Here is a 22,967-nt window from a genome sequence, read left to right as displayed (position 1 = left end):
GTTAAGCACTAAATTTTATCCTGCCCAGTAGGGCAAGGGAAATTCAGTGTTATCTCTGTAACTAGGTGGCCCACATATCATCTGATTGGAAAGAAAGACTGGTGAATATAGGCATCTGCTCAGTTCATGCAGTCTAATACATGTCTAATCCAAAACTCAGTTCATGCAGTGCCAGTTGATACATGTCTAATCCAGACAAGATCTTGGGCCAAACCTGAGATCTTTGAAGAGCACAGGTGTCAAAAAAAAAAAAAAGAGTAACACTGGAAACCTGACACATTGGAGCTGCGTTGGCTGTAGGCTCCTGAGCATTCATTAAAATTTTAGCACGAGGCATTTGGTTCCATGAAATCAGGTGACTGTAAAACCAAAATCCGGCAGTACGGATGGGGATAGCAGCATCCCCGTGTTTCTTCTACAGCTACCAGCCAGCAGGGTGACACAACGTGGGCGCTAGCTCCGCAGGTCCGCTCGAGCAGAGGCTGAAGGCGTGTCCGGGCGGCAGGGGCTTTGCACCTTCCCTCCCCATGGTACTGCCACCGTTGCCTCCCCGGCCTGCAGCGTAGCTCCTCCCGGCGGGGGGCGGTGGCGGCGGCCCGGGCTCTTTATGGCCGCGCTGCTGGCCGATGCTTTCCCCTATGCAGAGCCGCCATGAAGTATCACTACGAGGTGCTGGGTGCGAAGCGCGACGCCGCCAAGGAGGAGCTGAAGCGGGCGTACCGCCGGCTGGCGCTGCGCTGGCACCCGGGTACGGCCGCGCCTTCCGCGGGCCCGGCCCGGCCGCAGGCCTGAGGAGAGGGCCCGGCCTGCCTCGCCCTCTCTTCGCCCCGCGGGCCCCCACCGCAGTGGGGGGCGTTATTTACAGGGGGAGAAGCACCCTTTTCCTTGGAGCGGCTCTTTCAGTGCCTGGTAGGCGGCTGTAGTCGGTGTTCCGCCGGTGGTGTCAGTGCTGCGCCGGCTGGGCTGCTCCTCTGCGCCCCGTGTCTGTCGCAGGAGCCTGAGGGGAGTGGGGCCGGGAGGCAGCGCTCAGGCAGCGTGTAGGTGTTTGCAGCAGCGCCCTCGGTAGCACTCATGGCTTGGTATTTCCGTCTCGGGTTTCTGAAACGGTTGTGGCAGGTGCTGCCGTAGTGCTTTGAATCGTTTGCAATTTAATTAAATTGTCTTACAGATAAAAACCTAGAGAACGTGGAGGAAGCAGCGGAACAGTTCAAGTTAATCCAAGCAGTGTATGATGTTCTCAGCGACCTGCAGGAAAGAGCCTGGTGAGCAATATTTATCTGGTAGTGGCCTGGAAAAGCCTTTTTTAATTCTATCTCGGCCAGGACTTTGAATTTGCTTCCTGCTCAGTCTTGCTGGTAGTCAGCACGGGACCTCTGTGGCAGGAGTGGCCAGCCTTCCTGGTGCTTTGCTCCAGGCTTTGAAATGGTTGAGAGCCACTCAACCAGCAGCTTCCTAGGGAGGCATAGCTGTGCACCTGCACCTTTCTTGTAGTGTTTTGGGAGGTGGTGTTGGGCTGGGTGCTGAGGGGGTGCTTTGGGTACATGCCAGTGTTGGCCTCTGTTTCTTCCTCCTGGAGCGGGAGGCAGTTTGCATGTTAGCATAGGTATCCCTCTGGTCACAATCCTCCCTGCCTTACAGGGGAAGAGCCAGCACTACACTGAGTGCATGCAGGTGTTTAATATGCTGTTGATTGCAGATAGTAAGCTGTAATGACATACATACTGTCATGTTTCTGTAACAGTCCTAATTTGAAATACACACACAATCTCTTAAAAACAGATTGCTACTTTAAATGTTCTGTGTAACTTGTTTTTCAAATGGGCTGAAGCATCTACCAGACTATGCAGCCAAAAACACCTGTACTAAGTTTGTCCTCCTTTAAAGGAAAGTACTGTTTTTCAATTTTTATATGCTAATGTATAGTTTGGGGGGGGTTGTGTGTGTATAAGTATTGGATGATTTAAATAACGTCCTACCCATTTCTGAAAGCTTATCAAGCATCTTGCTCAAATGTGTTTGCTAGCTTCCTGTTAAGAAATTGCTGCTATAGATATTGCAGATAAAGTAGTAGTAAGTAAACTAAAGGTCAAGAGAGAATATTTACTGAGCCTGTCTTTTTTTCCTCTCTGAAGACTTTGGATATGAGAAACAAATTCCAGACACTGGGCTAAAGCTATACATTGAGGAGATACATGTACTGTGTTAGCTGTCTCTTACCAGCACTGGGGAATGTTCTGTGTTGCTACATCCTTGATATTGTGAATTTTTGCTAGGTATGGAGGCTCTGCTGAAAGGAGGAGTTGATGGAGACTACCAAGATGATAGTTTAGATCTGCTACATTACTTCACTGTTAGCTGTTACTCTGGATACGGAGATGATGAAAAGGTAATGAATTAATTCATCTTTAATGAATCAATTTAAATTTAATGAAAAGTGTTGGCATTTGCTTAGTTTGAAAAGCTATGCATGGAATTGTTGAGCACAGGTAGTAATAATGCTTACACAAATCTTTCTAAGACAAAACTTATGCCGGACAAGGCAAGCTTTAATTCCTGCTTATTGTCCAACAATTATTTAGTCATGATTTCCAACTATACTGTACAACTACAGAGTGTGTATATATTATTTATGTATGTTATTGTCGTGGTTTAACCCCAGTTGGCAACTAAGCACCACGCAGCCGCTTGCTCACCCTCCCCCCCTCCCGTTGGGGTTATTAGCTACTAGGAAGAAAATTAACTCTATCCCAGCCGAAACCAGGACAATTATATGGTGAAGCATTCCAATGCTTTGCAATACCATCTGTTTATTCAGAAATATCTTTAACAAGCTACAATGTTTCAAGCTAAAGAAAAGCAATATAATAACAGTGCTTGGGGGAAGTGTGCTTCCTATAATTGAATTCCCTGTTGGATTTTAAGATATTCATCATAATTCAAAAAGCTCCAGGTGATTAGAAAAACCTCTGCCAGAGAAAATCCTTATCTGTCTTTGTGTTACTGTAGTGGGAGTGAGTTAGTAACATTTTAATTTAAAAAGTAAAGATATAGTTAGGATACTTAATAGTGAATTTTATGTTTGAAACTTCCTTAAAACTTGGTCCTGTGTAACCAGAAACTTATCAACATCTCCAGCATGTTGAAACTTTTTTTAATTTAGATTTTAATACAGGTGCTTGGTGTGTGAGAGAGACAGAGACTACACAAAGGAGATGGAAATAAAAGGAATGGGAGAGAATGGGAACTTTATTAAACAGAAGGGTCTTGCTCTCTAGAGCAAGTGCTTACAAGGCCTTTATCCTGATTTTGAGTTGCTGTTGCAGAATTGTAATATTTTTCTAAAATACACTACTGTAGCTGAGCATTTGTACATCTATTATTGAGCCATGCAAAATGAGCCAGAATTTTTTTTTTAATTATTTCAGGGATTCTTTACAGTCTATCAACAAGTTTTTGAAAAGATTGCAAAGGAAGAGATGGAATATATGACCCAGGAAAATACTGAAGAATTCCCTATGATTGGATATTCCCAAAGTAACTATGATATAGTAAGAGCAAGTGTAAATCTGAACTGAAAGTAACACAGTTAAGTCATTACTTTATCCCACACTGAAATCAAAGGAAAGGCTCCTGTTGATCTGAGGTGAATATAAAACCACGCTTCTGCTGTCTTTTCTACTACTGTAGACCATTACTATAAAGGAAGTGCTTGTGTTATGATTCATAATATTTAGATGAATTAAAATTGGTATTTCCTGATGGACTATATTAGTAGCCAGCCTTTTAGTATAAGTTGTCAGACAAACACTTCACAGGGCTAACCATCAATTATGCCAATGAAACTTAAGTGTAATGCAAGGCCTAGAAAACAAAAGAACAGATGTTCTCTTTGCTTCCTGATGCGAATAGTTTACCAGTGTTTTAATGCAACTTGCATTACAGAAAGGGATATTGAGAGATTATTTTTTTTTTAAATAACATGTAGTGTCTTGCCTCATTTAGGAAAACTGAGTAGTGCTCACTGCATAACACAGCCTGTAGAAAATGGGAGATGTGGTTGACCTGCAACGTGAGCTCACACTATGATATTCTTGTAATCTACAATTATTCTGTAGTAAGATTTAATTTCCAAAATATTGCATGCTTTCCTTTGGGAAGCAAGAAAAGAAAATGTGTGGGGGCACTTGAATTCTTCTCATCGGGTTTGCCAAATAGTTGTTGTATTCTATTAGACTTACAATTTTTTTTAAGATTACTAGTATTCCTGTGTTGAAATTAATTAAATAGTCAAGTAATAGCACTTTCCCCCATGAATAACTGCACAGTATCAGTACTCTCAAATGTTGTTCCTAGTCTGCTACTTCTCCCTGTCCCTTTTAATAGAATTGTACTGTATGACTAATTATTTATGAAATTCAAATTGATATATACTGTAAAAATGAGTAACTTCAATGGTACAAAACTTGTCTGGAGTTGGAAACAAAGTTAAAAATCAAACTAAGAAGTGTCAGAATGGGTGTTTGAATTTCAGGTAAAATTACAGGATGGCTTAACCAAATGGAAATCTTTCCCAGGGAGAGAATGTGTCTGAAACTGCTAAAATCTCTTTTAATGGAGTGAGCTTGAAACATCTTTTGGAAACTGCTTATGTTGAGACCATAGAATAAATATGATTATAGACCCAAATTAGCTTTTATGCTGTCAATTAATAACTGCAAAAATGGCTGGAATTCTAGCACCAGCATAGTTTGACATCTGCCTTGTTCATGCTGTTCTGGAAGCAGAATGCTCCCCATTTTTTAATGGGATCAAGTGATTTATAGGGGTATTTTATGGGAAATAGCCTCAGTTAAATGGGAAAGTCATCCCTGTTAGCTTATATTCAGACAAAGAGATTAAACTGTCAGAAGATTCCAGCATTGCAGTGCCCACTTCTCTACTCAGTGGGAGTATTGTGGGAAAAGTTTTAGAACGCAGCTACAAAAACTTGACAGAGGCATCAAAATCTGTGATGTGAATGTTCTCCGGTTCAGTCTACTGAGTTAATTCATTAATTAGGTTTGAGAGGCGGCTTGATCAATGCCAGGCAGCCAGGGAAGATATTAAGTCTGTGACTTCACAAGACTTCATGAGAAGACTTTTAGGTCAATTAGATGCAGAAAGAAAAGCAATCAGCTCCAAGTATAAGTAGTAGGCAAAACAAAATCCTCCTGGGAGTTCAGCAAGAGCAGCTGTATAGTCTTCTGGAGAATACCAGAGATGTGCTTGTATTTCAGGTAGCTGCTGAGGAGGAGGAAAGTCTCATAGCTCATACAGCTGGTGAAGGGGAGGATGATCCCTGTCATCAGTTGATGGCCATGCATCCTTTTGCACAGATGATATCCCCTTCTGAAGCAGAAATCTGAGATAATAAAGAGTCTAACCTCACTTAGGTTATTGGCCATATGTAGAGCTGGGATTTTGTGATAGCAAAGAAAAACTGTGTAGTGACTTAGCTGCCAGAGACTGTGACCTGGTTTCGGCTGGGATAGAGTTAATTTTCTTCCTAGTAGCTGGTATAGTGCGGTGCTTTGGATTTTAGTATGAGAAGAATATTGATAACACGCTGATGTTTTGGCTGTCGCGAAGCGGTATTTACATTGGTCAAGGACCTTTTTTTTTTCCCCAGCTTCCCATGCTCTGCCAGGTGCCCAAGAAATGGGAGGGGGCACAGCCAGGATAGTTGATCCAAACTGACCAAAGGGCTATTCTATACCATATGATGTCATGCCCAGTATATAAACTGGGGGAGCTGGCTGGGGGGTAGCGATCGCTGCTCGGGGACTGGCTGGGTGTTGGTCAGCGGGTGGTGAGCGGTTGCATAATTTTTTTTTAAATTTTATTTTATTAATTTTTTTTTTCTTTTCCCTTTTTTCCCTCCCTTGGGTTTTGTTCCTCTTTCTCTCTCTCATTGTATTCCTTCTCATTATAATTCATTATTATTATTATTATTTTGTTCCAATTATTAAACTGTTCTTATCTCAACCCACGAGTTTTCTTACTTTTGCTCTTCCGATTCTCTCCCCCATCCCACCGGGGGGGAGTGGTGCTGTGTGGTGCTTAGTTGCCAGCTGGGGCTAAACCATGACAGTCCTTTTTGGCGCCCAACATGGGGCACGAAGGGTTTGAGATAATAACAGATTAACCAGAGTGTATTAAGGAATTCAGATCTGTTAGTAGTTGTGGGCCATGATATTGATCCATCTGTTCCTAGCATTGGTTTACCTGATCTGCACCATGCTCGTTTTTTTGCTGTACATGTTAAAGATCGGTGTTGGTTTTTGCAGTTTGCTGTGCTCTGCTTTAATTGGTGATGTTTTGCCTGTGAGATTTGTTATTAAAACAGTGACCTTGGGTTTATTTTGGTATCTAAGTGCTGTACTGAAACCGTTATTGTATGTTGGGTATCATCTTATGGAGACAATTCGCAATTATACCTCTGCCTCTGAGAGGTTTTTTATGGAGGAAATGCAGAATTGTACCTTCACTACTTTCTTCTACAATGCTTCCTCCTTCATTACAATAACTTTTCAGTATTTTGAACATCCTTGGGTAGTTAAGATACTTCTGTTGGTATTGCTTGGGAATATTGTTTCGATCTTGTCCAAGGTTAGTAAGCAATTTAGGAATATCATTCAGAGATCTGCCCCAAGGCTGGATAGTTATGAGTGGCAGGGTGTGTGGGATAGCATGGGCAAATGCCTAGGACGGTGGGTACCTCCAGTGTTTTGGAACTTCAACCCTGAACAAGTGCAGAATCCTGAAAAATTAGTAGACTATTTGGAAAAAGTATGCTGTCACCCTGGCAATTCTAGGGAGACACAAATCACTGCAATGTGCTGGGGTCTGGCCCATGCCTACCGAGCCCTGTTCAACACTATTCAGAACCCTCAAGGATCCGGTGACAAAATGACAGGCACTGCGGCTGCTCCGGTTACCCCTGCGACAGGCACTGCGGCTGTTCCGGTTACCCCTGTGACAGGCACTGTGGCTGCTCCAGCCCCGCCTGCAACAGGCACTGCAGCTGCAGCTGCTCCGGATAACTCCGTTACAAGCACTGCGGTTCAAACAGGGAACGAACCCGTGTCAGTATCAGTCGCCCCTATACATAAAAAGAAATCCTGGAAGCGAAAGTCAGCTCGTTTAGAAAGGGAAGATGAAAGAGCAGGGCCATCACAGGGAGAGGAAGAGGAAGAACTCGTAAATGAGACAGAAACCACCCGATCCCTATCCCTGAGTGAGCTGCGAGATATGGGAAAAGATTTCAGCCGTCATCCAGGGGAGCACATTGTCACCTGGCTGCTCCGATGCTGGGATAGTGGGGCCAGTAGCCTGGAATTGGAGGGTAAGGAAGCCAAGCAGCTGGGATCTATTTCTAGGGAAGGGGGCATTGACAAAGCAATTGGAAAAGGGGAACCAGCCCTCAGCCTCTGGAGGCGACTCCTGTCAGCTATAAAAGAAAGATATCCCTTCAAGGAAGATGTTGTATATCGCCCCGGGAAATGGAGCACCATGGAGAAAGGTATCCAGTACCTGAGGGCATTAGCTGTGCTGGAAGTGATTTATGGTGACCTGGACGACGTGCGGTCACCCACAGATCCAGACGAGGTCCAGTGCACAAGACCTATGTAGCGGAAGTTGGTACGAAACGCACCACTGTCGTGTGCCAACTCATTGGCAATACTGACCTGGAAAGATGGAGACGGTCCAACAGTGAATGAAGCTGCTAGTAACCTCCGGGAATACAAAGAAAGTATCTCTTCCTCCCTTGTCTCAGCTGTGGAGAAACTGTCCTGGAAGGTCCAACGGTTCAAAGAAGATATGTCCTACTCCCCACCTATACGGACCAGTGTCTCAGCTATTAGGAGTCAGCGTTCTTCTGCTCAAGAGAGAGGATATAGAGGGTACACACCACGGGGCACCCTATGGTTTTACCTGCATGACCATGGAGAGGACATGAGGAAGTGGGATGGAAAACTTACCTCAACCCTAGAGGCACGGGTACGTGAGTTGCAAGGAAAAACAATCACCAAAGGGGGTTCTTCCAGGAAAATTGCTGCTCCGGTTTCCAGTGGACAATTCCCCAGACAGAGTAAAAGGGCTGATCTTACTTCTGATTTTAATGAAGAAACTTCTGACTCGTATATACAAGAAATTGGTCATAATATTCATTACCCGAATTAGGGGGGCCTTGCCTCCAGCCAGGTGGAGGAAAGGGACAACCGGGTTTACTGGACTGTGTGGATTCGATGGCCTGGAACATCAGACCCACAGGAGTATAAAGCTCTTGTAGACACAGGTGCACAGTGTACCCTAATGCCATCAAGCTATACAGGGGCAGAACCCATCTGTATTTCTGGAGTGACAGGGGAATCCCAACAGCTGACTGTCTTGGAGGCTGAAGTGAGCCTAAGTGGGAATGAGTGGCAAAAGCACCCCATTGTGACTGGCCCAGAGGCTCCGTGCATCCTTGGCATAGACTACCTCAGGAGAGGGTATTTCAAGGACCCAAAAGGGTACCGGTGGGCTTTTGGTATAGCTGCCTTGGAGACGGAGGAAATTAAACAGCTGTCTACCTTGCCTGGTCTCTCAGAGGACCCTTCTGTTGTGGGGTTGCTGAGGTTTGAAGAACAACAGGTGCCAATTGCTACCACAATGGTGCACCGGAGGCAATATTGCAACAACCGAGACTCCCTGATTCCCATCCATGAGCTGATTTGTCGACTGGAGAGCCAAGGAGTGATCAGTAAGACTTGTTCACCTTTTAACAGTCCTATATGGCCAGTGAGAAAGTCTAATGGAGAGTGGAGACTGACAGTAGACTATCGTGGCTTGAATGAAGTCACGCCGCCCCTGAGTGCTGCTGTGCCGGACATGCTGGAACTTCAGCATGAACTGGAGTCAAAAGCAGCCAAATGGTATGCTATAATTGATATCGCTAATGCGTTTTTCTCAATCCCTTTGGCAGCAGAGTGCAGGCCACAGTTTGCTTTCACTTGGAGGGGTGTTGACTACACCTGGAATCGACTGCCCCAGGGGTGGAAACACAGCCCTACCATTTGCCATGGACTCATTCAGACGGCACTGGAACAGGGTGAAGCTCCAGAACATCTGCAATACATTGATGACATCATCGTGTGGGGCAATACAGCAGAAGAAGTTTTTGAGAAAGGGAAGAAAATAGTCCAGATCCTTCTGAAGGCTGGTTTTGCCATAAAACAAAGGAAGGTCAAGGGACCTGCACAGGAGATCCAGTTTTTAGGAATAAAATGGCAAGACGGACGTCGTCAGATCCCAATGGATGTGATTAACAAAATAACAGCCATGTCTTCACCAACTAGCAAAAAGGAAACACAAGCTTTCTTAGGCGTTGTGGGTTTTTGGAGAATGCATATTCCAAATTACAGGCTGATCGTAAGCCTTCTCTACCAAGTGACCCGGAAGAAGAACGATTTCAAATGGGGCCCTGAGCAACGACAAGCCTTTGAACAAATTAAACGGGAGATAGTTCATGCAGTAGCCCTTGGGCCAGTCCGGGCAGGGCAAGATGTAAAAAATGTTCTCTACACTGCAGCCGGGGAGAATGGCCCTACCTGGAGCCTCTGGCAGAAAGCACCAGGGGAGACTCGAGGTCGACCCCTAGGGTTTTGGAGTCGGGGATACAGAGGATCCGAGGCCCGCTATACTCCAACTGAAAAAGAGATATTAGCAGCATATGAAGGGGTTCGAGCTGCTTCAGAAGTGGTTGGTACTGAAGCACAACTCCTCTTGGCACCCCGACTGCCGGTGCTGTGCTGGATGTTCAAAGGGAGGGTCCCCTCTACACATCATGGAACTGATGCTACGTGGAGTCAGTGGGTTGCACTGATCACACAACGGGCTCGGATAGGAAACCCCAATCGCCCAGGGATCTTGGAAGTAATTATGGACTGGCCAGAAAGCAAAGATTTTGGAATATCACCAGAGGAGGGGGTGACGCATGCTGAGGAGGCCCCACTGTACAATAAACTACCAGAAAATGAGAAGCAATATGCCCTGTTCACTGATGGGTCCTGTCGTATTGTAGGAAGGCATCGGAGATGGAAGGCTGCTGTATGGAGTCCTATAGGACAAGTGGTAGAAGCTGCTGAAGGAGAAGGTGAATTGAGCCAATTTGCAGAAGTAAAAGCCATCCAGCTGGCTTTAGACATTGCTGAACAAGAAAAGTGGCCAGTGCTCTATCTCTATACTGACTCATGGATGGTGGCAAATGCCCTGTGGGGGTCGTTGCAGCAATGGAAGCAGAACAATTGGCAGCGCAGAGGCAAACCCATCTGGGCTGCTGCATTGTGGCAAGATATTGCTGCCCGGGTAGAGAACCTGCTTGTAAAAGTACATCACATAGATGCTCATGTACCCAAGAGTCAGGCCACTGAGGAACATCAAAACAACCAGCAGGTGGATCAGGCTGCTAAGATTGAAGTGGCTCAGGTGGATCTGGACTGACAACATAAGGGTGAATTATTCATAGCTTGGTGGGCCCATGACCCCTCAGGCCATGAGGGAAGAGATGCAACATATAGATGGGCTCGTGATCGAGGGGTGGACTTAACCATGGACACAATTGCACAGGTTATCCATGAACGTGAAACATGTGCTGCAATTAAACAAGCCAAGCGGTTAAAGCCTCTGTGGTATGGAGGGTGATGGCTGAAATAGAAATATGGGGAGGCCTGGCAGATCAATTATATCACACTCCCACAAACCCACCAAGGCAAGCGCTATGTGCTTACAATGGTGGAAGCAACCACCGGATGGCTGGAAACATATCCTGTACCCCATGCCACCGGCTGGAACACTATCCTGTGCCTTGAAAAGCAAGTCCTATGGCGACATGGCACCCCAGAAAGAATTGAGTCAGACAACGGAACACATTTTCAAAACAGCCTCATAGACACCTGGGCCAAAGAGCACGGCATTGAGTGGGTATATCACATCCCCTATCATGCACCAGCCTCTGGGAAAATTGAATTATACAATGGACTGTTAAAGACTACACTGCGAGCAATGGGTGGTGGGACATTTAAACATTGGGATACACATTTAGCAAAGGCCACCTGGTTAGTCAACACTAGAGGATCTGTCAATCGAGCTGGCCCTGCCCAATCAAAACTTTTACCTACTGTAGAAGGGGATAAGGTCCCTGTAGTACACATAAAAAAACATGCTGGGGAAGACAGTTTGGGTTACTCCTGCCTCAGGCAAAGGCAAGCCCATTCGTGGGATTGCTTTTGCTCAAGGACCCGGGTGCACTTGGTGGGTAATGCGAAAGGATGGGGAAGTCTGCTGTGTACCTCAAGGGGATTTGATTTTGGGTGAGAATAGCCAATGAACTAAATGGTATGATGTTAATTGCTATATAATACTGTGTGTCATCACTTTTATGGTTACTATACACCATATCAATGGTATTTCAATAAGGATCACCCAGATTAGTGAAGAATGAACTTCGATGAAAGCAAGCAAAGTGCAGCAGTGATGGAACCAGAACTGGCTTCAGCATCCAGAACAATCCAGATTCAGAACAATCCAGCACCACGCACCATCTCTTCTGCCCTGAAGGACTATTATGACAGATGGAGCCCAAAGTCATGAACTAAATGAACTTAATAAACATTTTAGAAGGATGACTCATAGACCAAGGGAATGATAATTGTGTGTACATATATATATATATATATCAAGAGACAGGAAAAGTGGTGGTGATTAATTGTATTAGAAAGGGTAGAACCTGGGCATGACGTAAATGGTATAGAATAAGGGGTGGATACTGTCCTGGTTTCGGCTGGGATAGAGTTAATTTTCTTCCTAGTAGCTGGTATAGTGCGGTGCTTTGGATTTTAGTATGAGAATGATATTGATAACACGCTGATGTTTTGGCTGTCGCTAAGCGATATTTACATTGGTCAAGGACCTTTTTTTTTCCCCAGCTTCCCATGCTCTGCTAGGTGCCCAAGAAATGGGAGGGGGCACAGCCAGGATAGTTGATCCAAACGGGTCAAAGGGCTATTCCATACCATATGATGTCATGCCCAGTATATAAACTGGGGGAGCTGGCTGGGGGGTAGCGATCGCTGCTTGGGGACTGGCTGGGCGTCGGTCGGCAGGTGGTGAGCGGTTGTATTTTTTTATTTATTTATTTTATTAATTTTTTTTTTTCCCCTTTTTTTCCTTCCCTTGGATTTTGTTCCTCTTTCTCTCTCTCATTGTATTCCTTCTCATTATAATTCATTATTATTATTATTATTTTGTTCCAATTATTAAACTGTTCTTATTTCAACCCACGAGTTTTCCTACTTTTGCTCTTCCGATTCTCTCCCCCATCCCACCGGGGGGGAGTGAGCGAGCAGCTGTGTGGTGCTTAGTTGCCAGCTGGGGCTAAACCACGACACCTTCTCAAGCAGAAATCTGAGATAATAAAGAGTCTAACCTCACTTAGGTTATTGGCCATATGTAGAGCTGGGATTTTGTGATAGCAAAGAAAAACTGTGTAGTGATTTAGCTGCCAGAGACTGTGACCATGAACCTTTGCAAGTAGATAGGCCATTAGAAATTAGTGTTGAGGCACTGATAGTTGTAGCCCATGTGAATACCAATGACAGGGGGAAGAGAAGAGGAGATACTAGAAGAAGAGATATTAAACTGTTAGATTAAAGATTGTCTGCTGTGAGGTATGCCAAAATATAAACAGTAGTGCATGTAGGGGTAAGTAGTAAAAAGGCAGTTTAATGGGGTAAGTAATGTAAGAAAGGAGTTTAGGCATGTCTTGTTTCCTGAATATACAAAATGCAGAAGGTTAGTAATTATTTGGAGAGGAATAGAGAACAAAACAAAAAATAATTGTTATGCCATTTTATTAATCCAGCATTTACTTGTGAATAGTAAAAGAAAGGAGAATAAGGGAAGATAATTTACTGTTTCTTTTAATGTGAGAGCTAGAGGGCATCATTTTAACCTGCAGTCATATAATTTGCTAACAAAACAGGAGTAAGTGCATCTTCACATAACCCCTTGTTAAACTGTGCAAGTTACAGCTCCATGATATTGTATATGTCAACAATTTACATGGGTTAAAAAAAATATTAAATTCATGAAAGAAAAATCCATCAAGGGCTATCAAACAATTTCTCTCTTGCTCTGGAAGCAGAGAGAATATACTGGGAAGAAACAGTATTGTGTACATGTATTTGTTTTATTGCTCTTTTTGTGCTGGTCATTGGCCACTGTTGGAAATGTATGGATGACTGACTTTCGGTGTAATTTGGTGCAGTGGTTCTTAGGCAATACGTGCATATGCCTGCTTGCGGACAGCATATCTGATTCTGATTGTGCTTTTCAGTTTGACAGGAAAAGTACAGCAAAGCTAAGTAACTGGGCATTAGCATCAGCGTGATCCAATCCTGCAAGGGGATATTCTTTTAGAAATTGCAGTTTGGAATAGTTTAATAGACAAGGTTGTTGATTTGACATGGTTTGAAATTTTAAAGATATTAGAGGTTTCTCTAAACTTTCATGTGATTGATTTATACTCTGGGGAAAAACTGTGGCCTGTATAGAAGACACAAAACTGCTACAAAAGCCCTAAATGATTTGGTATGGTTTCTGCCCTCTAATAAAGTGACGCATTTAAATTTTTTTAACAGGTAGTCCACCCTTTCTATGCATATTGACAGAGTTTCTGTACTCAGAAAAACTTTGCTTGGAAAGAAGAATATGACACGTGACAAGCCTCAAACTGCTGGGAGAAACGAGCTATGGAAAAAGAGAACAAGAAAACTAGAGATAAAGCAAGGAAAGAGAGGAATGAACTGGTCCATCAGCTAGTAGCCTTTATTTGTAAAAGGGATAAAAGAGTACAGGCTCATAGAAAACTTGTAAAAGAACAAAGTGCAGAAAAAACTAGGAAAGCAGAGGAATTTCAGAGGCAGCAGAAACTCAAACAAGCCAAGTATGTAAATGTGGAACAAATCTTTTCTTTTAAACTTGGAGAAACTATCCATGAGGATACCATATAGAGTTAGATTCTAATAGTAGCTGCACTTGCTCTTTTAAACATCCTTGAAAATTGTATATATTTGTTTTGGTCTCAAGTCTGAGCTTTTTAAAACTTGAGTCTCTCTGCATTGTACTGACATGTAGAGATCTAAGATAACCAGGGAATAGTTATCTGTGTGCTGCAGGTAACTGGCTGTAGTAGCACAGAATCCAGTGTGCTTTTACTTACCTGGGGAAGTAAGATTTAATAGTTATTATTGTTCCTTTAAAGAAAAAAAGAATGTATGTTGGGGAATGAGAGAGAACAGGACTATGACAACCTGGACTTAGATCAGCTCATCTGCCTTGGAACTGTACCTGCTAAAAAGAAAGTGGGGAAAAATGAACTTAGTTTTGCTTTTCCTTTTAACTCTGCAGAAAGGACCCTTTCATTGGACTAAATCAATTTTTTTAGGTGCTTTTATTTTTCCCAAAATTAAGTAGAAGGGAGAGGCAATCTCCTGAGTGTAAGCACAATTTATTCTTCAAACTAGAAGAGCTTTTTGCCTGAAAATGGGAGGAAGGAGCGTAAATACTTAATAAGAGTGCACTTGCAAAATAATTGCATATTTATTAAAATTATATAATAATAATTAATATATATGAAATACATTATGTAGAATTATTATTTTTTTTTTTCTGAAGGGAGAATGAAGCAGAGGTATGCATTTACTGACAAATGGCTTGATATTTCTGAGTCCAGGAGCCAGGTGGAGCAAAATTCAGCCATACTGTAGTGCATTGATTGATAACTTGGGCTGCAGTTAGATTTGGAACACTGAGCTGGTACATTGCCATAACACAGAGTCAAGGAGTAATGTCCTTGTGGCTTTTTGTGGTGCTGTACTGTCTGTGGGTTTGGATCTTGCAGCAGGTAAAAGCAGCTGTACTGCTTTGAGGATTGAGCTGACTTTCCTGCTGTTAGCTTGATATTTACCATGCTGCATAGCATTTCCTGCCTAAAATTCAAGCAGGATCCACCTATGTTAATACCTCTTTACTTGCAGTGTAGATGTGCCCATTGACATCACAAATTAACTGCTCAGATTTCCAGGCCCTACAAACAATTGTTTGCTCCATCATAATATGTTCAGGACTTTCCTCCTAAAATACCTGTGCTGGTTTTGGCTGGGATAGAGTTAATTTTCTTTATAGTGGCTGGTATGGGGCTATGTTTTGGATTTGTGCTGAAAACAGTGTTGATAACACACTGATGTTTTAGTTGTTGCTGCACTAAGTCAAGGACTTTTCAGCTTCCCATGCTCTGTCAGGTGCACAAGAAACTGGGAGGGGACACAGCCAAGATAGTTGATCCAAACTGACCAAAGGGCTATTCCACACCATATGACGTCATGCTCAGTATATAAAGCTGGGGAAGAAGAAGGAAGGGGGGGACGTTCGGAGTGATGGCGTTTGTATTCCCAAGTAACCATTATGTGTGATGGAGCCCTGCTTTCCTGGAGATGGCTGAACACCTGCCTGCCGATGGGAAGTAGTGAATGAATTCCTTGCTTTGCTTTGCTTGCGTGCGTGGCTTTTGCTTTCCCTATTAAACTGTCTTTATCTCAATCCACGAGTGTTCTCACTTTTACCCTTCCGATTCTCTCCCCCATCCCACCTGGGGGGAGTGAGTGAGTGGCTGTGTGGTGCTTAGTTGCTGGCTGGTGTTAAACCACGACAAAGAACCAAAAATATCAAAGAACAAGAAGTTATCTTTTAAAATAATACTGTTTCTGTAATTCCCATCTAATAAACACAATGTAGAAGTTACTGGTTACTGTATTATTCTACTTAAAGGCTTGCTGAGCAGTATAAAGAGCAGAGCTGGATAACTATGTCAGATCTGGAGAGAGAATTGCAAGAGATGGAGGCACAATATGAAAAGGAATTTGGGGATGGATCAGATGATGAAGATGAATTAGAAGAACAGGAGACAAAAGGCATCGAAGGTATGGGGTGTAGGGGGAGTGATCTATAGTGAGTTGTTGCAGCCTGAGCATTGGCTCACTGCACTTAAAGCCCCAGATTCACAGTTCTGACTATAGTGCAACTCCCTGCCTCCAGCTTAGGCGTGCCAGGTTAGAGTCTGGTCCTCTGGTGTTTTCCATTGAACACGAGAAACCTCAAGCTCCAGCTGTGTGTGACGGTGTGTTGGTGTGATGATCTTGATCCATCTGTGTGTGAGTCAGCACAGGCAGGGTACAGAAACCACCACAAAACCACAGATGAAATGCAAAGAGTAAATTTTATTTTTGTTACCTTGCCAACCGGGGGAATCCCCGAAGCAGCACCTGGGCAGAGGCACACAAGTGGGAATGCAGGCATTGCTGAGCTCAGTCCATGCTGGAGGATCACAGACCCTGCTGGTTTTGCCTGTTTATCAAGGATTCACGCAGGCGTAGTTTAACCACTGTGCTTTGATCTTCTCCGTAGCAGGGCAGGAATTTCAAGCATGTCCGATAGGGCACCTCTAAATCTATCATAGGCCTATGTTATCTAAACACAGATGTTCTACTTGTCAAACACACAAGGATAAACAACAATTAGTATGATATATGTATTTTTCTACACCCCAGCTGCAGATCACTTGAGCGTGTTTATAATCCTCCTCACCAATCTTCTGTTGTTATCCCACAATCTGCATGTCAATAATACTAAACTGAATGTCAGTGTTGTGACTATTTGCTGGGGCTTTAAGTGCAGCTTACTTAAAAATTGCTCATCTGACTTTGTCTCTAATCTCCATTGATCTCTTCAGACAAACTGAATGATGAAACTGAAGAAGGTGAATTTGTTGATGATCTGTACTGCCCTGCTTGTGACAAATTGTTAAAAACTGAGAAAGCGTGTTTGTGGTTGGGGATTTGGGGGTGGGGGTGTTGGTTTTTAACTTAAAAAAAAAAGGCATTTTAAAGACTTTTTAACTTCACATAATGGTCAATGTCTTCTTTCCAGAAGAGACATTGTCAGGGCAGAATTTTCCATACTTAGTAGTGATGGATAATGGGCCTGTTGTTAATTTATATGTAAATATAACAATGTTTGCTCAAAGCTACCTGCAGTAACTATCTGCTGGTCTTCACAGCATGAAGAATCATGAAAAATCAAAGAAGCATCGAGAGATGGTAGCACTGTTACGACAGCAACTGGAAGAAGGGAAACTTCCTGTGTCTTTAGATGATGCAAATGGAATACATACCAAAGAGGAAGAAGAAACAGAAGACATGCCCAAACAGAAGTACATTAAATTGGTTTTATCGTGACTAATGATTTAAGTCTTGGAGGCCCTCAGAGGGAGCTTCTGATGATTTATAGTTGTGTTGGAATTCAGAGTATTGTGCAATTTAAAATATTTCTTTGCATCAGAGTTCCAGTAAAATGCACGCATTTTACTGGATTAAAATGTTGTAGGATAATAGTCTCCTATTTTCTCTGCTTCTTACATGTTACATGTTACAAGTTACATGTTAAGGAAAAGTAGTGATTATTTTTCACACAGGGGAACTTGCACAGGCCCAGTGTTTATTGATTTAGTACTTTTTTGGTACTTTTTGTCAGTTGGATGCTGGCATACATAGAAAATGAGTGTGCTTAAAAAAAGAATTGATGAAATAAGTTGTACAACTTCATTTTTTGAATGGCCAAAGCATAATACCAACTATCCCACTAGTATCTTCAAGTTCAATCTGAACAGAATAAATGTTTTACTAAATTCAATGAGTAGCTTAGGAGAACTGTTGTTTTCACTTCAGACATGAGTAATTTTCTATTTGTGGCTACTAACCCCTTAATATCATGTTAAGATGATAAGCAAAAATAAAACTTTGTACCTTTTTAGAAATTGTACTCATGTTTTCTTTCTTAAAAACTTAATTTTAAATTCTTATCTTTACAGACTCTCAAAGAAGCAGAAGAAGAAACAGAAAACAATGATGGTATGGAGTCAGATATAATGAAATTCAGGGAACTTTACAACTTGGTTTTGTTATCTCCTAACCTAAATTTTTTTCTTCTGAAAAATAAGAGAGCTTGAAATTCTGCAGAACTTGAAGAATGTTTTCAGATATTTTTAATTCTTTGACTGCAAAAATCATTTTTATTATATTTATTATTATCATATTTGATAATAATCTCATAGACCTGTTTGTGCAGATCCTAACAAATGTGGTGCTGGCTCCAAAAAGGTTACAGTTTGAAGTATAAGGAAAAGAACAGATGGAAACAGGCAGATAGGGAGAATGCAAGGAATTGATCAGAAAGATGAGCAGTGGCCTGTCCTGGTTTCGGCTGGGATAGAGTTGATTTCCTTCCTAGTGGCTGGTGTAGTGCTGTGTTTTGGGGTTTAGTATGAGAATAATATTGATAACACGCTGATGTTTTGGCTGTTGCTAAGCGGTGTTTACACTGGTCAAGGACTTTTTTCAGCTCCCCATGCTCTGCCAGGTGCCCAAGAAGCTGGGAGGGGACACAGCCAGGATTGTTGATCCAAACTGACCAAAGAGCTATTCCATACCATATGACGTCATGCTCAGTATATAAAGCTGGGGAAGCAGAAGGAAGGGGGGACATTTGGAGTGATGGTGTTTGTCTTCCCAAGTAACTGTTATGTGTGATGGAGCCCTGCTTTCCTGGAGATGGCTGAACACCTGCCTGCCCATGGGAAGTAGTGAATGAATTCCTTGCTTCGCTTTGCTCGCGCGCGCGGCTTTTGCTTTCCCTATTAAACTGTCCTTATCTCAACCCACGAGTGTTGTCACTTTTACTCTTCCGATTCTCTTCCCCATCCCACCGCGGGGTGGGGGGGGGAGTGAGCAAGCGGCTGCGTGGTGCTTAGTTGCCGTCTGGGGCTAAAGCACGACATTGCCTTAGTGCACTAGCAGCTCAGTTGTTTGGTGCTGGTTTTCTACTTTGGTTGTTAGACTTGGTATAATGTATTGTTTGTAAATCTCTAACTTAAAAAAAAAAAAAAAAACAAACACATTCTTGACATCCTACTGATACTGTAGTTGTTGGAACCAACACATCCATTCCACCTTTCACTTGCATTGTAAACATGAGTAACACCAATCTGTTGTGCTCCAGGATCTAAGTCTGTGCTTGATGCGACAGACCTGTGCTGACAGCAGCAGGGTGAAATTCAAGAACTGCAAGTTCTCTTTCAGGCTTCAGTGGCAGGAGTGCCATAGTGAGCAAACTCTTCTGCCTTCCTCAAGCTTGATCCTTTTCAAGTCTTACCTCTTTTCTACTTACTACCTCAATCCTGGTCTTGTCCCAGTGAGCTACCTGTACCTGGTCATGCCTCTTCCATCCTTTCCCAAGATGGTCTTGTGTCCCAACCTAACCCCTCTAGTCTCCTATTATGTGTTCGCCTTCTCTACCTTCTTCCACAACACCATTATATTTTATCCTCAAGACACTTCTCTGAGACTTTCAAGCAACTGAATTTTTCTTGCTTCTCTTTGCCTGTTGTTGCATAGTCCAAGTTAGTATTGGCTTGACGTTCTTGTTTCCATGCAGGCCATCAGCCTCCTGTTCAACTCTTGCTGCCTCAGTTTGAAATCAGAAGGTCTCATCCTCGCTGTATAGGTTGCATATAGGCACCTTGTCTCCCTTCCATCAGTTTGGTTATGAGGTCTTCTGCAGCCCAAACAGTGGGTGCCACTCTCTTGTAGCTTGAGCTGGAATCTTGTGCGGACTGATTCTTCTGGAAACATAACTTCCATCTTCTACCAAGCTTTACTGAGTGCAGGGAATCACTATGGTTTTTGTTTTGTTTTCCTGAAGGTAGATAGATTAGGCAAGCTTTTTTGGGTAGTTGAAACTCTGCAAAAACTAGATACTAGAGGTGATAGAGCTGCATTAACATAGTGTTAGGTCAAATTTGTTATCCTGCTTTTGGGAGCTGAGCTGTTTTGCTTCAGACATGCTCAGAGGTTGATCTTTTGCCAAATTGCATGTATTGAGTCTACTCTGTCTTCTGGTATGTGGAAAAGGCTGCCAGTATTTCTAATGTTAGGGAGGGAAAATACAGTGTGTCTAGCTTCAGTCAGCTCAGTTATTTTGGCTTAAGTGTCCTAATGCAGGTGTCTGGCACAGAAAACTTTAGTCTAAATAATTAACATTTTGCAAAGTTATAAACAAAGCCACTATCTTATAATGAGAAATGGTAGCCAAAACAGAATGAGCCCTATGTATAATTAAAAGCTACCTTCATTCTCCTCTTCCATAGTTTTAGAGGCTGTTTTATTGGTGTTTCTTCCCTTCATCACAGATGGCCTCATCTTTCAAAACAGGAGAACTAAGGTTTTACCTGTTACAATCTCACTGAAAACACAGAGTAAAATTAAGAGGGTCAATGGCTTTGTGTTTTCCCCACCCACCCATGTTTGAGGTAAACGAGTATAATACTATAAACATAATCACTAATGAACTTAAAGTAGTTAACTTGCATTTCTGTTTGGACAGACTTACAAGGACTCTTATCAAAAAGTGCTGATGAAGAAACAGTTGAACAAAAGGAGGTCCCCTGTGTGGACAAGGACAGTGGTGCACCAGAGGAGTTGGTAAATGATGGCCAATGATGTGCTGTGTCAGAGGAAGCAAGCACTACAGATGATGTCAGCCAAGTGAATGAAGCAAAAAGTGAACTGAAAAGGTGCACTGACTTGCAATATAGCAGTGACTGTGTCATTCTGTCATGTTTGATGCTGTCAAACAAGTCTAGATTTACTCACCAATGTGAATTGGGGGTTACCCCACTAAATCAGAGTTGAATAAATACAGTATTAAACAAGGAGTGTTAGCATCTACTTTGGAAATGGCATTTGATTGCAAATCCCTGCCACATCATTTACCAGTAACTGATTTATCATCCTAGCTGAATCTTAATATCAACAATTGATCATATAAATTTAATTGCTTTATTTTTTTGCTGGAAGCACTTGCATTGTGTTGTGTGAAGGAAGAACAGGGGAAGCAGCAGAAACACTAATGACTAAAAACCATCAGAGGCTCTTAAATACTATGTTGAATGTTCCTGTGCACTGATCTTGGTTTCTCTTTGTCTATCAGCAGTACTCAGCCTAAAGGGAAAAAAGCCAAGGATGCAAAGAAGTCTGCTAAGGCATCTTCAAAGCATCCAACAACAGTATGTCAAATTACTTACACTATTTAAAAGCTGGTGGTCATGTTATGACAAGCAAGGTGGTTGGTTTGATCACCTTCAGTCCACAAATTCTGTTTCAGGTTTTTTTTTCTTATTTTTTAATAATACAGGTACCTTCTATCCCTGTGATTTTATTAGAATCTAGGAGACTGGAACATCAGTTCATGTCCTTGCAGAGAAGAGTAGGACTAAATTTCAGTTCTAAGAGTTGTTAATGCTCTGTATCCAAGGCAGTTCAAACCAAATAAATCAAACAAATGAAGACAGAGCTGTTGTCATCAGGCAGGTGCCAGGCAGTACCATTTGCATCTTTCCCAATATTGATGCTTCCCAGAAAGAGCAAAATATTGTAATAACTACAGCCAAGACATTAAATTCACTAAATCTCAGAGCCCAAAGTAGTAAGTGTATAGTCTTGTTTAGTCAGGTGAGACCAAAAGTATTCTTCATCTTGAATTAGATTTGCAAGGCTTCTATTCTTGTTCTTGGTTCTATTTAGTACTCTTTAAAATTTCAAGAAGTCATATTTGATTTTTTATATTTATATATAATATATATATAGCTAATAAGTAATGGAATATCTGATAAACAAACACCTTAGACAATGAAATGTGACTAAAAGAAACTGCATACAGCAAATGGGTGTATTATATTTATTACATATTCTATACAAATGTGAAACACTTTTTTTTCCCTCATTGTAGAATGAAGTTCCCATTCACTGTGTAACCTGCAACTGTGCATTTCCATCCTGAAATAAACTGTTTGAACACCTAAAAGCCACAGGACATGCAAAAGCAACACAAGTAGCAGTTGTAAATGGAGCTGTAAACACCAGAAACAAAAAAAAGGAAATGTAAAAACAGATAGAACTTTGTTACAGGCTTCAGAATTGTACATGAAAACTCTTCCAAAACTGAAAGGTGGACATTGCCTGTATTTGGAATTAAACAGAGAATGCAACTCCTAATTTTGGGGGAAAAAATAAAAAAGAGAACCTGAACACCTGATTTTGGGGTGGAAGTGGATTTTACAAAGGAGTTGTCAATGCAGTTGGAGAAGGTAGTGCTCAGCAAGGGCTGTAGTATGTTGCTTAGGCAACCCCTAGAGTGAAATTTTCCAGAAGCACTGATCTTGCATTAACTAAGTTCCTCTAAAGTTTCAACTCAAACAAAAATGGCAGAATACTTTCCTTCTTCCACAAGCTAACATGGTACTGTTATTGGGTCAAGTAATTATTCAAACTTTAAAATCTGAATGAAAGTAAAATTACAGATGTACAGTTCTTGCTGACCATCCACCATTCAATTTTTTTTTGGTTGGAAACTGAAGGTGGTAATGAACTAAAACATTTTAAAAAGTGATTATGTAAGAAACACAACATCTTATTTCACCAGTCAGAGGTTACATCTTTGCTAAATGACTAATGGGTATGCTATGCAATCCCAAAAGCAGCAGGAGGAAAAGAAAAGCATATTTTGGAGAGGATGATGACTGGATTAAAGCCCCATGTTAAAAATAATTACTGTAATTAGAAATTTTTCAACTTCTGTGTGCACACAGATTTTTTTTTTTAATGCTCTAATTACAATGTATCCTTGTAGTAAAGGTAAACAGTTTTAGCTCTGTTTGAAACCTATGGTTATGTTCTGCTCAGGGTGGTTCTCAGCCTGAGATTGACTATGCTTAT

At 42.1% G+C, this 22,967-nt stretch overlaps 1 protein-coding gene across 1 annotated transcript; it reads left to right on the top strand.

Moving 5' to 3' along the window:
- Positions 1 to 651: 651 nt before the first annotated feature.
- DNAJC21 (DnaJ heat shock protein family (Hsp40) member C21) lies at positions 652 to 22,154 on the top strand. The gene is given in 14 exon segments (XM_072859447.1): positions 652 to 748; positions 1,169 to 1,262; positions 1,604 to 1,614; positions 2,274 to 2,386; positions 3,426 to 3,548; positions 13,722 to 14,026; positions 15,910 to 16,061; positions 16,871 to 16,958; positions 17,198 to 17,350; positions 18,008 to 18,047; positions 20,578 to 20,593; positions 20,596 to 20,767; positions 21,184 to 21,259; positions 21,982 to 22,154. Coding segments are annotated over 14 exon segments (1,596 nt in total). The 3' UTR covers positions 22,138 to 22,154.
- Positions 22,155 to 22,967: the final 813 nt, after the last annotated feature.

The sequence above is a fragment of the Ciconia boyciana genome, chromosome 4 (genome assembly GCF_034638445.1).
Source record: "Ciconia boyciana chromosome 4, ASM3463844v1, whole genome shotgun sequence".
Classification (NCBI taxonomy): Eukaryota; Metazoa; Chordata; class Aves; order Ciconiiformes; family Ciconiidae; genus Ciconia; species Ciconia boyciana.
Note: the sequence above shows the minus strand (reverse complement) of the source record. Positions and strands in the feature narration are given on the sequence as shown.